Source organism: Rosa chinensis, chromosome 1, assembly GCF_002994745.2.
Source record: "Rosa chinensis cultivar Old Blush chromosome 1, RchiOBHm-V2, whole genome shotgun sequence".
NCBI lineage: Eukaryota > Viridiplantae > Streptophyta > Magnoliopsida > Rosales > Rosaceae > Rosa > Rosa chinensis.
In genome coordinates, this window is record NC_037088.1 from 61,580,365 (window position 1) to 61,595,445 (window position 15,081).

General features: G+C 39.6%; 3 protein-coding genes across 3 annotated transcripts; all 3 read left to right on the forward strand.

The window, feature by feature from the left end:
• Positions 1–650: 650 nt before the first annotated feature.
• LOC112188893 (receptor-like protein EIX1) lies at positions 651–7,789 on the forward strand. Its single transcript, XM_040512849.1, is given in 5 exon segments — positions 651–2,052; positions 2,125–3,262; positions 3,395–3,404; positions 7,159–7,349; positions 7,352–7,789. Coding segments are annotated over 5 exon segments (3,066 nt in total). The 5' UTR covers positions 651–763.
• Positions 7,790–8,588: 799 nt separating this feature from the next.
• On the forward strand, positions 8,589–12,145 carry LOC112192710. The gene is made up of 8 exons (XM_024332598.2): positions 8,589–9,098; positions 9,378–9,517; positions 9,615–9,714; positions 9,795–9,893; positions 10,028–10,372; positions 10,853–10,945; positions 11,044–11,250; positions 11,660–12,145. Exons 1-8 carry the CDS (start codon positions 8,769–8,771, stop codon positions 11,921–11,923), a joined length of 1,578 nt encoding a protein of 525 aa, XP_024188366.1. The 5' UTR covers positions 8,589–8,768; the 3' UTR covers positions 11,924–12,145.
• A 131-nt stretch (positions 12,146–12,276) lies between these two features.
• Positions 12,277–15,071, forward strand: LOC112179598 (ankyrin-3). Its single transcript, XM_024318063.2, has 2 exons — positions 12,277–13,458; positions 13,604–15,071. The coding sequence occupies exons 1-2, from the start codon at positions 12,886–12,888 to the stop codon at positions 14,930–14,932; spliced, it is 1,902 nt and encodes a 633-aa protein (XP_024173831.1). The 5' UTR covers positions 12,277–12,885; the 3' UTR covers positions 14,933–15,071.
• Positions 15,072–15,081: the final 10 nt, after the last annotated feature.

Below are 15,081 nucleotides of genomic sequence, written 5' to 3' on the forward strand. Positions count from 1 at the left end.
AGCTCATCGGAGGCAAATGATGTAGGGAACAAGTCCCACCATTTATCCCGAAGGAGAGGAGTTTGCCACATTCTAAGAACCCACCGCCCGTCCCCCTATTTTTATTTTATTAATAATAATAAAAATAAAAAAAATACAACCTGGGGGGGACATAACCTTACCCCAAAAGCTAAACCAATAGTTAGTTGATCGCTCACTTTGGTTGCAAATACTAGTGCATCTCTACAAGCTTCCCATCCCACATTATTGCAAATAGACCAATGGTGTCTTTACCCCCCCATTCTTACGTTTACAGTCTTGAGTCTGAAAAACGTGTCTGCCAGTACGTCCTTGACGGGGTGGAACTACAATGGATCTAGCAAAAGTCACGATCTGTTTACTTTTAGGTAAAAAGTTGCTCTTGTCTTTGTGAGAACCATTGAATCCTCATGAAATTTAACTCGTTTTGTCGTTCCGTGTCCTTGCCAGCAGTTTTATGGGGAAGAATTACTTTTCTTGTTCACATGTAACTTCTTATCACTTTCCTACCTTTTTCATTTGTGAAATTGTCCAAAATCAAAATAACAATGGTTACAAGAAGTTCCTCCAAGGTATTTAGGATAGTGAAAATGATTGAGTTCTGGAGTATAGAGCAGAAGAAAAAGAAAAAAAATGATGAGAGTAAGCTCCCAGTTTGGACCCTGTTAGTGTATATAGCACAACAGACGGGTCTGTTTCATACACATCAACCTTCACCAACTTCATATAACTCTTGGAGAAGTCCATGAGAACCGTCTTACTTCACACGTTACTAACCATTGCAACCATTACTACTAGTATAGGTTCATGCAATGGAAACCTGGGTGTGCCTTGTATAGAAAGCGAAAAACAGGCGCTTCTCATTTTCAAGCAAGATCTTAAAGATCCTTCAAATCGGCTTTCATCATGGGTTGCTCAAGAAGATTCCAACTGCTGCAATTGGGCTGGAGTTGTCTGTCATTACTCCACCGGCCACATCTATGAGCTACATCTTGACAACCCGGTGGCTTCCATCTCTTCCTTGGGTGGTAAGATAAATCCTTCCCTGCTCAATTTAACGCATCTTACCTACTTGAACCTAAGTAACAATAACTTTCAAGGGACAAAGATTCCTGGCTTCTTTGGTTCTCTTAAGAGTTTAACTCACCTTGACCTCTCAGAAGCAAGCTTCGGAGGAATGGTTCCCCATCAACTGGGAAATCTTTCCAGTCTAAGCCATCTCTTTCTTGGTGGCGACGGCCTGAAAGTTGAGAACCTCCGATGGATTTCTGGTCTTTCTCGGTTGGAACACCTGGACATGAGTGGTGTTAATCTTAGCAAAGCATCTGATCATTGGCTGCTAGTGACAAACATGCTCCCCTCCTTGGTAGAATTACGCATGGTCTATTGTCAACTTCATAGCATTCCACTTCTACCTATCGTCAATTTTACTTCACTTGCCATCCTTGATCTTTCTCGGAACGAATTTAGTTCTTTCATTCCCGGGTGGGTTTTCAGTCTTAGAAATCTAGTTTCTCTTTATCTGGTGGGTTGTGGCTTCCAAGGTCCGATTCCGAACAGTCCACACAATATCACGTCTCTCAGGGAAATTGATCTCTCCAGGAATTTTCTTAATCTTACGATACCCGAGTGGTTGTTTCACTACAAACACCTCACTCTTTTGGACCTGGGTTACAATTACCTTGAAGGGCCACTGCCAGATGGTATGATGAATATGACTGGTCTTAAAGTTCTTAATCTCAAAGTGAACCAATTCAATTCAACCATACCTGAGTGGTTGTATAGTTTTAACCATCTTGAGTCCTTAATTCTTTCTTTCAATAACTTTCGGGGTGAAATTTCAAGTTCCATTGGAAAATTGACATCCATCATCAACCTAGAGTTGAAGCATAATCTGTTGGTAGGAAAAATGCCAAAGTCATTGGGAAATCTTTGTAAATTGATGGTTCTTGATCTTTCATGGAACCGATTCACGGTTGGAAGGTTAACAGAAATCTTTGAAGCTTTGTCTGTGTGTGGTTCAAATAGAATACGGTCATTGTCTATGGGATCTTGTAATCTTTCTGGTCAGTTAACAGAGCAGGTAGGAACCTTTACAAACTTGAGCGTCCTTTATCTTTCTCATAATTCATTATCCGGTCCCATTCCTGTGTCCCTGGGAAATCTGTCATGCTTAGTAACATTAGACATCTCTCAAAATCAGTTCAATGGAACTCTTCCAGAAAGCATTGGTCAACTCAAAATGCTAAAGTCTTTGAATATATCCCATAATTCATTGGAAGGTTTAGTCTCTGAAGTTCATTTTACTTGTCTTACAACATTGTCAAGCTTCCTTGGAAACGGAAATTCATTGATGCTCAATACTAGTCGAGATTGGACTCCTCCTTTTCAACTTCACGACTTAGGATTAGATTCCTGGCATATAGGTCCTGAATTTCCTATGTGGATTCAGCGACAAGTCCAGTTACAGAATCTAAGCTTATCTAGTACAGGACTTTCGGGTCCCATTCCCAATTGGGTTTGGAACTCATCTTTAGTTTTTCTTGATCTCTCTCGCAATCAATTGCATGGAGAGATCCAATGTTTAGTTGCTTCCCAGTTGTCGATAATTGACTTGAGTTCTAACCAGTTCAACGGTTCATTACCTCTTATTTCTTCCAATGTACGTACACTAGATCTTTCCAATTCATCATTTTCTGGATCTGTCACCAGCTTCTTTTGTGATACAAGAAATGGGCCAAAACAACTTGAAGTTCTTCATCTCGCGAACAATCATCTCGTTGGAAGAATTCCTGATTGTTGGATGAATTGGAAAAGCCTGAAAATTGTGAATTTAGAAGACAACAAGTTGACTGGGAATATTCCAAGCTCCATGGGATACTTGCTAGACCTCCGATCACTCCACCTGCGCAATAATCAGCTATCTGGGGAATTACCTCTATCATTGCAGAACTGTACTAAATTGCTGGTTGTTGACCTTGGTCTGAATAAGTTTGGAGGAAGCTTACCAACATGGATGGGAAAAAGCTTTCCAGACTTGATGGTTCTTAACCTTCGTTCAAATAAGCTTCAGGGAGACATTCCGTATGAACTATGTGATCTCGCAAATCTCCGAATCTTGGACATTGCAAATAACAATCTCTCGGGAACAATACCAAGATGCTTCAACCGTTTTCTTGCCATGAGCACCATGACAGAAGCTAATCTTACTTGGTTAAAAGATTTGTTTGGTATTGATCCGTCGGTTCTTGATAAGCTGTACAAAGAATATGCGGTCTTGATTTTTAAGGGGATAGAATTGCGCTTTAGCAAGATTCCTTTTCTTCTGACAAGCATGGACGTTTCAGCCAACATTATATCTGGGGAGATTCCTGAGGAACTGACTAGTCTCAATGCCTTGATAGCACTGAACTTATCAAACAATCTTTTGACCGGAAGAATCCCTTCAAAGATTGGTAATTTGGATCAGTTAGAAGCTCTTGATTTGTCTAAGAACCATCTTTTTGGTGAAATTCCTGCAAGCACGACGAGAATGACATTTCTGGGTCACCTGAACTTGTCCTACAACAATCTGGCTGGACGGATTCCAGAAAGCGGTCAGCTTCTGACCTTTGATGAGTCCAGCTTTGTTGGCAATGAACTTTGCGGTCCTCCACTCATCAAGAATTGCAGTGCAAGCAAGGTGACACCACCAACAGTTGACCAGCAGAGTGGATATGATTTATTTGATGACAAGTGGTTCTATCTGAGCTTGGAATTGGGATTCGTGGTCGGTTTCTGGAGTATACTTGGTTCTTTGCTGGTAAACATGCCATGGAGCGCTGTTTTCTCACGATTTCTGAATATCCTTGTGCTTAAAATTTATGATGTAATTGTTAAATATGTGTAGCCAGCTAGTTTTGTGGATTTTGTTTCTCCGTGCTAAAAAGAACGTCTGTTCATTTGGACCATTGTCTGTAGTTCGCTTGATGAAATGAAAGAAGGATCGTTCTATGATTTTATATTATTTGTTATTCTACTTTTTTTTTTCTTTTCTTTTTTCAAACACTTGAAATTATAAACCTTGGTTTACAAATAAGTCTTGCAAGACTCTGATGCAGAAATTTGAGTTTATTCCAATCGGATAAAAACAAAAAAAACAAAAACAAAAACAAATTGAGGTTGAGCACAGAATGAAAAACAGAGTAGCTGATATTCTAGCAATAGAACAATTTTCTTTGCAAGTCCTCCTGATACTGAGGGCATCAATTAAGTGGGCCTGCCGGGTATTTTGTAGTACTTGGGTTCTTTTGGGCTGATTCTGAGTACAGTCTTGGGCCTGCTTTGCTTGGGCGAGAAGAAAAGGGTTGAGAGGAATGGAAAACATATTTACCGATAGCAGATGGTTCTGATACGTTTTTATGAGATTTGTACCAAATTGAGGCTCTGTGTTTATATTACAATTTCCATATTATTTTTGAAAAATTCTTACATACGGCAGCCGCACCACGTGGCGATGCGGCTGACCAACAAAACCCACCAAACTTTACAATTATTATGAAACTGCCCTTAATTTTTAAAGTGAAATATCCAAAATACCCCCTACTAAGAACCTGATTGGCCAACCCGTACCACGTGTCCCTTACGTCGGCCGTACATAAAACTTTCTCATTATTTTTATGTGCAAGTTCAATTTTGATAAGTATTATTATTTGAATGATTACATTTCAAATTTCTTCATCCATTTATTGGATAAAAATATTGGTAATTTTGTAGGTATTGGCACTGCAGAAGAAAAGAGCAGGAGCTCCATCTTTTACCAAAGGCTTAGCTGCTCAAACGATTCAATTCAAAACTTTTCTCAGTCATCCAGTGATTATTTTTCTTGTTATTTTTCGTGTCAGTAACACATTAAATTAACCAAAGCTTTTTTATTTTGATCTTTTTTTTATTGAGATTCAATTATATGCAACTACGAGCCCCTAATGTGAATCTCCAGTCTCATCAATGTGACTTGGTGTTCAGAAGGAGTAACAAGCTGTCAAGCTCTTATCACTTGGTAAGCCTAGTTTTGTATCATGTTCAAGGTATAGAGATTTTAAATGAATAATTTGTCAATCCAATTCACGGGTTAAATTTTTACAACCATAATTGTAAAAGAAATTAATTATACTGTTTCATTGAAAGGAGACCAATTTCATGAGGACCTAAAATTTATTCGTAACTCAAATTTCATTCAATAATATTATGAGAAATAATACTAAATCAATGGCCATAGCAAGTTGTTCTGTCACCCATTTCTTTTGTGAAGGACCAAATAAGAAACTTGAACTTCTTTATCTTGGGAACAATCATCTCGTTGGGAGAATAAATGAGAATTCCTAATTGTTGGATGAATTGGAAAAGCCTGAAATTTGTGAATTTTTTTTTTGACAACGCTGAGATTTGTGAATTTGGAAAGCAACAATTTGACTCGGAATATTCCAAGCTCCGCGGGATATTTTTTTTTTTTGGCATTGAAGAAAATATTACAGGGGAAACGAACAAAAGAAAGAACCAAAGCAACAAACAATGAAACAAAGAAAGCAAGAAACAAACTCCAAAGGCACAGCTGGAGGGGGGGGGGGGGGTGGGCAGCATCGAAAAGCAAAATACGCATTAGGGAGGGGGGAGGATACTTGCAAGGCCTCATATCACTTCACTTGCGCAATAATCAGTTATCTGGGGAGATACCGCTATCATTGCAGAAGTGTACTAAATTGCGGGTTGTTGACCTTGGTCTAAATAAGTTTGAGGGAAGCTTACCAACATTGATGGGAAAAATCCTTCCATACATTTTTTTTTTTTTTGACTTTGTCAAGCAGAACTCAAAGACTTCTTAGGCCCAAGATAAACCCCTTCGGCGCATGTGAAATACTCGCATTGCAGCACAGTGCCTAACCACTTTGACAACTTCGGGGTTCGAACCTAGGTTGGGAGTACACCCAACTAGACAAGAACCACTAAGCCACTTACAGTGGTTAAAACCTTCCATACTTGGTGGTTCTTAATCTTCGCTCAAATAAGCTTCAGGGAGACATTCCGTACGAACTCTGTTATCTCGCACATCTCCAAATCTTGGACATTGCAAATAACAATCTATCGGGAACAATACCAAGATGCTTCAACCTACTTATTGCCATGAGCAACTTGTCAGAATCTGTAAGTATATTGGACTATCCCTATTCGACACATGACTTTCCCAAAGCCAAAAGGAAATCAGAAATTACAAAGCACTAGGAGAGTATCTCTCCTACTTATTCTTGGCTTAAAGGAAATTAAAGAAGTCTGCAAGACTGGATCTGCATGATTGGATCTTCAAGAGGAAATCAAGGAGGAATCAATCTCATTGATCTTGAGTATAAGTGGTATTCATTTCATATCATGCTAGATGATTCAAATTGATATGCATGTCGATTAAATTGATTTGGTATACATTTGCATTAAAGATTTTTTGACATGCATGGTGGATAAATAGGAAGTGTTGATTTCAGTTTTTACATCTTTCCATATTTATCTTATTTGTTAATTAAGAAAAGATTTGATTAAGGAGGAGTTTTCCTCCCTTATAAAAGGTTTCGAAACTGTAGTTAGAGGGAGTGTTTTTTTTATGCATAAAATTGTTCCTATGTGAAAAACTCTCTCTACTTGTTTCATGTTTTTCCATTGCATAATCTCTCACATTCATTCTCAAGATCAGTGATTCATTTGAGAGCAAGGAAGGTTGAAGATTGATTGTCTAGAATGTTGTATTAGGAGTTAGAATAGTTGTAAAACAAGTTAGCATTTGTTGCTAAATGAAAGTGTTTGTTATGAACAACACTACTTGTATTCTGTAAACTCTGGTGTTTCATATTGGATTGTTCCTTCGTGTTGGCTACGTTAAAAGCCACACAGTGAAGTTTCCTCAGTGGAGAGGTTTACACTGCGTCAGCAACTTTTCATGTTGTGAATTATATTTTCCTAGATAAATTCATTGAAGTAAAACACTTTCATCGATACTTGTTCCATCTAGTATTTTCAGAATCTAGTAGTCTTACTGTCTCAATCTCATTGCCAGGAGGTTTATTGAATCGTGTTGACGAGGCGTAGACAGTATGCCTTTTGAAAGATGGTACGAAGATAATGCGGTCATGGTGACAAAAGGGAGAGAAGTGCAATACAGCAAGATTCTTACACTTGTGAAAAGCATGGACATATCAGCCAACATTATATCTGGGGAGATTCCCGAGGAACTGACCAGCCTCATTGCCTTGCAAACATTGAACTTATCAAACAATCTTTTGACCGGAAGAATCCCTTCAAAGATTGGTAAGTCACTAAGCTGGGTCAGTTAGAATCTCTTGATTTGTCGACGAATCATGTTCTTGGTGAAATTCCTGCAAGCATGACCAAAATGACATTTCTGAGTCGCTTGAACTTGTCATACAACAATTTGACGGGACGGATTCCAGAAAGCACTCAACTTCAGAGCCTTGATCAATCCAGCTTTGTTGGCAATGAACTTTGTGGTCCTCCACTCATCAAGAATTGCAGTGCAAGGAAGGTGACACCACCAACAGTTGAGCAACAGAGAGGATATGATTTACTTGACGACAAGTGGTTCTACCTGAGCTTGGGATTGGGATTCGCGGTTGGTTTTTGGAGTATACTTGGCTCCTTGCTCATTAACATGCCATGGAGCTTTGCTTTTTCGCAATTCCTCGATAGCATTGTGCTTAAAATTTATGCTTTAATTGTTGAGTATGTTTAGCTAGTTACTTCTGTTCTTGCTGAAAAGAACTAGTATGCTCTGAATTTTGTCTGTAAGTTCTCGCATAAATAAACAACTCCGAAAATGGAGACTTTGCTTTGAATTAGTAATTTTGTCTTCCTTCAAAATAAAACTAAAATGACACACCATGGTGGAAAATTTTGTCGACAAATAATTTATGTATACAAATAAATAACAGTAGAGACAACTTCCGCTAATCATGTTTTTGTCTATAAAAACTTCTCATAAAAAAAGAAAAGAAAAAGTATTTAAATAGACTCATATTTTAGTTAAGAAAATTCAAAACTAACCATTTGTGGTGAGAGAATTCTGTACTCAAATGATAACTAAACTATGGCCGAATGTAATGATAAACGGCTCGTCTCGCCGTGACATTGTCTTGAATTCTCAAAACTTCTGTCTTTGGAGATGGAAAATTCGACCGCCGGAGATGCAAATTCACTGCTGCCTCCTGTAGGAGTTTGGGCCGTGTCTCAATCCCAGTGTGGCTGATCATCCATCGGAACTAAATTATTTTGTTACTTAAATTTTCAAACCTGCTCTGTTAATACATGGACTAATGTTACGTGAAGTCATGAACCACCTCAGAACCTCCAAAAAAATAAAAATAAAAAAAGTTGCCAAAATTGATAAGTAATTCACCATTAGTGGTCAACATGAACTCCCTCATAAACTTCATTATCACCGATCAGTGATCGCAGTACGGAAGAAAGAAGATACAGACAGAGACCTAAATACCCAGCATGACACTACAGACAAAACAGAGATAGACCAATAATATATTAACAGATAAAACACACCTTTCCTCTCCCATCTTCTTCCCCCAAAATTCCCAATTCCCAATTCCCAAAGATGATGATGACACCATTAATGACATCATAATCACTCCCCCAAATCCGTTGCAGATGCCAAGCCCAAACCCCAAGGCCCAAGCTTTCTCATCCTCCTCTCCCCCGCAATGCCGTCGCCGTCGTCTCTCCCCAAACCCCCGACCTCCCCGCCGCCGCCCCTAGACGCCGCCTCCTCCGACCCCCTCCGCGAGGCCGAGGACCGCCTCCGCGACGCCATTGAGGAGCTCCAGCGCCGCCAGCGCACCGCCGCAGCCCGTGGCTCCCAGCACCACCCCCCCTGCGACCACGCCAACGACGAGTCGTGCGTCGCCCACGCCATTGGGAACCTCTGCCAGAGCTTTCTCCTCTCTTATGGCGTCCGAGTTGGGATTGGGATTCTTCTTCGCGCGTTTAAGCTCGCTCGCAGACAATCCTACTCTTCCTTGCTCGATCTTAAGGTATGAGATTCAGTGGCATTTTATGTAATTACACTTGCATTTCGTGCCTGATTTGATTTTGGTAATTGTGGTGATGATAGAATTTGCATCAGAATTTAGTGTTTAGCATCGGATTAGTGAATTGCTTGATTGAAGATAGTGAATGTGGATTTTATAGTCCATAAGAATTGAACTTGTTTATCTAAGAATCAAAATTAGTTACAAAATGATTATTCTTTTCTAGGCTGTTGTTAAAATCAAACTATGAAGGAATTTCATATGCTGTTATTGTTTTCGCAGCAACTTGTCTCGGAAAAAGATCTGATTGTGAGAGAAGAAGCATGCCGAATTGGCTTATTTTTTGGTGGATTTAGTGGTTCTTACCATGCTATTAGATGCTTGTTGAGAAAGTACAGAAAGAAAGAGACACCATTGAATGCGTGAGTATTCTTCTGTGTGTTTCGGTTCATGTGTTTTGACTTGTTTTGAAGCTATTATTCCTTATATATGACTTTGTTTAAGGGGATGATGGAGCAGAATCTTAGCAGGTTCAATTGCGGGGTTGTCTATTTTAGCATTAGATGACTCAAACCGAAGGCGCACACTATCTCTGTACTTGTTGGCAAGGGTAGCACAGGTAAATTGATCCATGTTGTATTTCTGGATTTTTATTGGTAGTTCCAATTTCCGAATTTATGACCCCTTTTTTGCTTCCAGTCTGCTTATAATTCTGCAAAGTCTAAGAACAAGTTTCACTTTTGGGGAAGCCACTGGAGGCATGGCGATTCTCTGCTCTTTTCTATTGCATGTGCACAGGTAGCAGTTTGTCTATATACTTGTTCAGCTTGCATTTTTCATGTTTGCCAACTCTCTCTTTGTTTTGCTCAATTTCATCAGAATTATTTTGGAGTGACTATATCATTTCTATTTAGTAACAAATTTTGTTTCAGGTTATGTACGCCTTTGTAATGCGTCCTGAGAGCTTGCCTAAATCTTATCATGAATTTATCCAGAAGACTGGTCCTGTTGCTCAGCCTGTATACAAGGCCGTAAGGGAGTGTTGTAGAGGATACCGAGTGGATATTGCCTCACTGGCTGATTACTTGGCTGAGAAAGGGAGAAGCGATATAAAATTGGAAGAGTTTCCATCCATTTTGCCTTGTTCTGTTATTCATCCCCACACAAATTCTTGTTTAGTGCACAATGCAACTGCAACATCAGCTACATTTAGGAAAACATTTCCGCTTTACTTCTCTTTGACGTTTGTACCATTTGTCGTTCTTCGCCTACAGAAGGTAAATTCCTTTAAGTTTGTTTTCTTTCCTTTATAATGATTCTTGTCTTAAAATTTTGTATTTGACTCTTCAGTTGCAATAAGCAAGATACTGGATTGTAGCAATTTATTTTCTGTGACCAACTTGCCCTGTGTGCCTTATACCTACGAAACTATGCATTCTAGGGTAGTCCTCATATATCTCATGACTTGTGCGCCTTGTACATAGAAAAGTAGGCATTTCTAGGGTACTGTTGTTGCCATGTATGCACACCATTCTGACTTTCCATGCTTTTAGCCCTTGCAACTGCCACTATAATGGGGATTACAGAGCCGTTTCAACTCATCGCATGAATTTGTAATTTTTGTTCTTATGAGATTGTTATAGTGGCTAGCTAATCTCAAGAGGATAGTTAAGGGTGCTGAATGTATGCTTTCTCATTTGTCACTTCTTACTTTTGTTGGGTAATTCTGATGTTAATTTTAACTTGATGTCCTTCAGTTCCTGGCGGCCCCTGCTCGCACCTTTATGTTTGCTGTTAAAGATTCTGTTCGCTCAACAGCATTCTTGTCTGCTTTTGTTGGAATCTTTCAGGTAGCTTTTTTCTTCCCCCTACCTTTTTTGGTTTACTAATTTCTCTTATCTGTATGATTTGCATGGTTACGGTCTTAATGTTTCTTTGTTGGTGCTAGGGTGTGATATGTTTGCACAGAAAAGTTGCATCAAAAGACAACAAGCTTGTATATTGGATTGCTGGTGGTCTATCTGCTCTTTCAGTTCTACTGGAGAAAAAGGCTAGGCGTGGTGAACTTGCTCTATATGTTCTTCCACGGGCAGGAGATTCTTTGTGGTATATTTTAGTAAACCGTCACCTGCTTCCAGATATTAAGAATGCTGAGGTATTGCTTTACTACATTGCCACTTGTTCCTTGACTTTGATCTCTATCACCATTGAGAAGGAAACTTGTTTTCAACCAATCTTGAATTGAAATTTTTTGTTAGAAAATGTTTTCCTTGTTGAAATTAGCACTCGGTGACCATTTCCTTATTTAATTTTGAATTGATTGAACAAATAGATGAGAGAGTTGTTCTGACAATTTTGTGGTCCGAGTCTAGTGACAACCATGAGTCCATTGTTCTGACAATTTTGTGTTCCGAGTCTTGTGACAATTGTGAGTCATGTTCTCAAGTTGACTGAAACAGTTAATTTGTTGTGTGATAGTGCCTGATATATTAGGTGGTAGAATGGAGATTTGAGAGACTATTGAAGTGCTTAAATTAATGTTTTTTTTTTTTAAATTGTTACAGGTGTTCTTGTTCTGTTTGTGTATGGGAGGAATTATGTATTACTTGGAACATGAGCCAGGCACTATGGCTCCATTCCTGAGGGGTCTGATTCGCCGCTTTCTTGCTAGCCGAATTAGTAATCCAGTCAATTCGTCTAGTAGGAATGCTTCCTACACATATTTGCAAACTCTTGATGCCATGAAGAAGCCAAAGCTATTAGAGAATGATGGTTCTGAAGCACCTTCTGAGAAGAAATACAATCTTGAATCAATACCGGGGCTGTGAGGGATTGAGGTGCAGACGCCCACCCAGCTCCCACATTTTGAATACATTTTATCAGAGTTTAAATAAACATTATGTATGGAGAATCAGTGACGGTTTAGGTTTATTTTTACTATCGAAAAAGGTTCAATATTTTGCTTCCTTTTTCTATATGATTTGTTGTATAAAAGTCGAACTTATGCAATTGATGCAGTTGATTTGAAAGAAAAGAATGATTGTTCCGTAGTTTCCAACAGCTTACCCTGTTGGCTGTTGCCCATGGTTCATGCGTGATTATTTTATGTTCATCTCCTGAAGTATTATAATTAGAATGTTAGGTCATCAATGAATTAATAATTTTCTATAATAATTTACCAGAATAGATTCTGACTTGTATTACGTGTGATCCAGGACTTTGAACTTTAAAGGCCGGCGCTGGTGTTAATTGTTAGCTAGTGAAGACCTTTTTTCACCTGGAGGAGTGATTGCCGCGAGAACTTTTCTCTAGTGAAGAACCGTTTAACCTGAACAGAAAATATATAGTCCAATTTAGAAATACACCATGTCCCATCTGAATGGAGCTCTCCGAGTCGGACCAAACACAAAGGCTGTTTGAGGCATACAGATGTTGCATACAATTTTGCTTCCTTTTTCTATATGAATTTTTTGTATAAAAATGGAACCCACGCAATTGTTGTACCGAAAAGAATTATAAATGGAAGGATTGTTTCCTAGTTTCTAACATTTCTCTCTGTTGGCTATTGCACAGTCCCCGCGAGATTATTTTATGGTCATAAGTCATAACCCGAGGTTCCGAGAACGGATTCTGATAATGACTAATTGTCTGATCCAAGGATTTGTATGTTTAAGGACGGCATCTGGCGCCGGTTATCTGTAATCTAGTGAAGAACCTTTTCAACTGAACTGCATGGGACTATATATTGGTCCTACATAAAGACAGATGAGATGCTTTACATAACCCATCGATGGATACTAGGCTGCTTGAGGCTTCTCAAACTGGAAATGTCAAGCTTTTGCATCAATTGCTGAGAGACGATCCACAGCTTCTGCATAATGTTTTGCTAGCTTCCGGAGAGAATCCCTTGTATGTTGCTTCCGCTGCTGGTCATGTGGAATTTGTCGAGGTGATTCTAGAGTTGAAACCAGCTTTGGCCAAAGTATTCAACAAGGATGGCTTTAGCCCCATGGATGTGGCATCTGCCAATGGCTATCTGGAGATTGTAAGGGCTCTGCAGAAAGCTTTACCTGAACTCTCCCAGGATAAAGGAAAAGATCAGTGGACTCCACTGCATCATGCTGCTAGAAGAGGGAGGGTAGATGTTATCCGAGAAATAGTTTCGGCTTGTCCAGAAAGTGTTAGAGATGTGACAAGACAAGGGGAGACTGCGTTACACCTTGCTGTTAAGAATAGCCAATTTGAAGCAATAAGAGTCCTGTTGGAATTGGTGCGAGAAATGGACAAGCTGCATGTCATGAATATGAAGGATTATCTTGGCAACTCAGTTCTTCATGTAGCAACTTGGAAAAAGCAACACCAGGCAAGTGCCTTTTGACACTTCTATTTGAATCCTAGCTAAACTAGTGAATGGGAAAATATAGAGATGCAGTTTCTCGATATTGATCAAGAAAGTATGCAGTCAATAATCTTGAAATTTCTAATTATCTGAGTACATATCTTCACAGGTGGTGGAATGGCTAGTTGGCATTGGAACTGCTCCAGGGGGTGTGTTGGAAGTATACAGTGTAAATCAGAGGGGTCTCACTGCTCTTGATCTGCTACTACTTTTCCCTAGTGAAGCCGGTGATAGGGAAATTGAGGAGATCCTTCGTGATGCTGGAGCTTTGAGAGCACGAGAGAGAGTCCAGTCTAGTTCTGATGTACCTTCATATGCTCAAAACCATAGCCAAATGGCATCAGAGACTCATCAACAGCAGCCAAATAATGCGGCGTCGACAGCACTAGATACAGTCCATTCTAGTTCGGGTCAGAATCATAACCAAATGGCACAACAGGCCCATCAAGAGCAGGTGGCTCTGTCAGCAATAGATATAGTCCATCCTAGTTCTGATGTACCTTTACTTAATCAGAATCATAACCAATTGGCACAACAGACCAATCAAGAGCAGGGGGCTTCAACAGCAATAGATTTAGTCCATCCTAGTTCTGATGTGCCTTCACTTAATCAGAATCATAACCAAATGGCACCACAAGCCCATCAAGAGCAGGGTGCTTCGACAGCGATAGATATAGTCCATCCGAGTTCTGATGTGCCTTCACTTAATCAGAATCATAACCAAATAGCACCACAGACCACTCAAGAACATCCAAATAATGTGGCTTCGACAACATTAGCTCCAGTCCATCCTGTTTCTGCTCAAATCACTGGCTCTCCTAGTCAGAACCGCCCTCAAATTGGATCACAGACTGATCAAGAGGAGCTAGACAATAGGGAGTACTTCAAATTCAAAAAGGGTAAAGAACCCGTTGATAATGCACGTACCGCGCTGTTAGTTATAGCAGTATTAGTGGCTACAGCGAGCTATGAAATTGCACTCAACCCTCCAGGCGGTCTTTGGTCTGACACAAACTTGAGCACAAATGGCACGGAGCCACCACACCTTGCAGGGACTTCCAATATAGCTTCTTATTTTCCAGTTTACACCATCTTTGGAGCCATTTTAAACTGCATTGGGTTTTCAGTTTCTCTTCACATGATCTATGTCCTCACAACCAATTTCCCCTTGCGGTTGGAGCTTATTGTTTGTGGCCTTGCAATGTACGTAACTTTCATCAATGGATTGATTACTATTTCTCCAGGTGAGACCGCAGGTTGGTACTCACTGTTTGCACTTACGCCAGCTTTGCCTCCGGTGGTACTATTTGCTGCCAGAAGGGTTAGGAAACTTTTGATCAAGCTTAGAGACCTTGCTGCCAGAACGGTTGGGAAACTTCGGATCAAGCTTAAAACCCTTCTAATTAGCTGGTGGCCGAATTTGAGTAGATTCATTTAATTTGAATTAGATTATGAGTCATGACGACCATCTCTAGTTAATAAAAAAGTAACACATTAATTTCCTGGTTTCCATGCTTTTTGAACTTTGATTGCTACAGGTCATCTTGTTCTTCATGTATGTGGAAGGAATCATTGTACTACTTAAAA

Excerpts from the sequence above, each read along its gene's own strand:
- LOC112192710 (XM_024332598.2), top strand. The coding sequence starts at position 8,769 with ATGCCGTCGCCGTCGTCTCTCCCCAAACCCCCGACCTCCCCGCCGCCG. Across the intron at positions 9,518-9,614 it reads AAAGAGACACCATTGAATGC|AATCTTAGCAGGTTCAATTG; the intron begins GTGAGTATTCTT and ends ATGATGGAGCAG. Across the intron at positions 9,894-10,027 it reads TTTCTATTGCATGTGCACAG|GTTATGTACGCCTTTGTAAT; the intron begins GTAGCAGTTTGT and ends ATTTTGTTTCAG.
- LOC112179598 (XM_024318063.2), top strand. The coding sequence starts at position 12,886 with ATGGATACTAGGCTGCTTGAGGCTTCTCAAACTGGAAATGTCAAGCTT. Across the intron at positions 13,459-13,603 it reads CTTGGAAAAAGCAACACCAG|GTGGTGGAATGGCTAGTTGG; the intron begins GCAAGTGCCTTT and ends ATATCTTCACAG.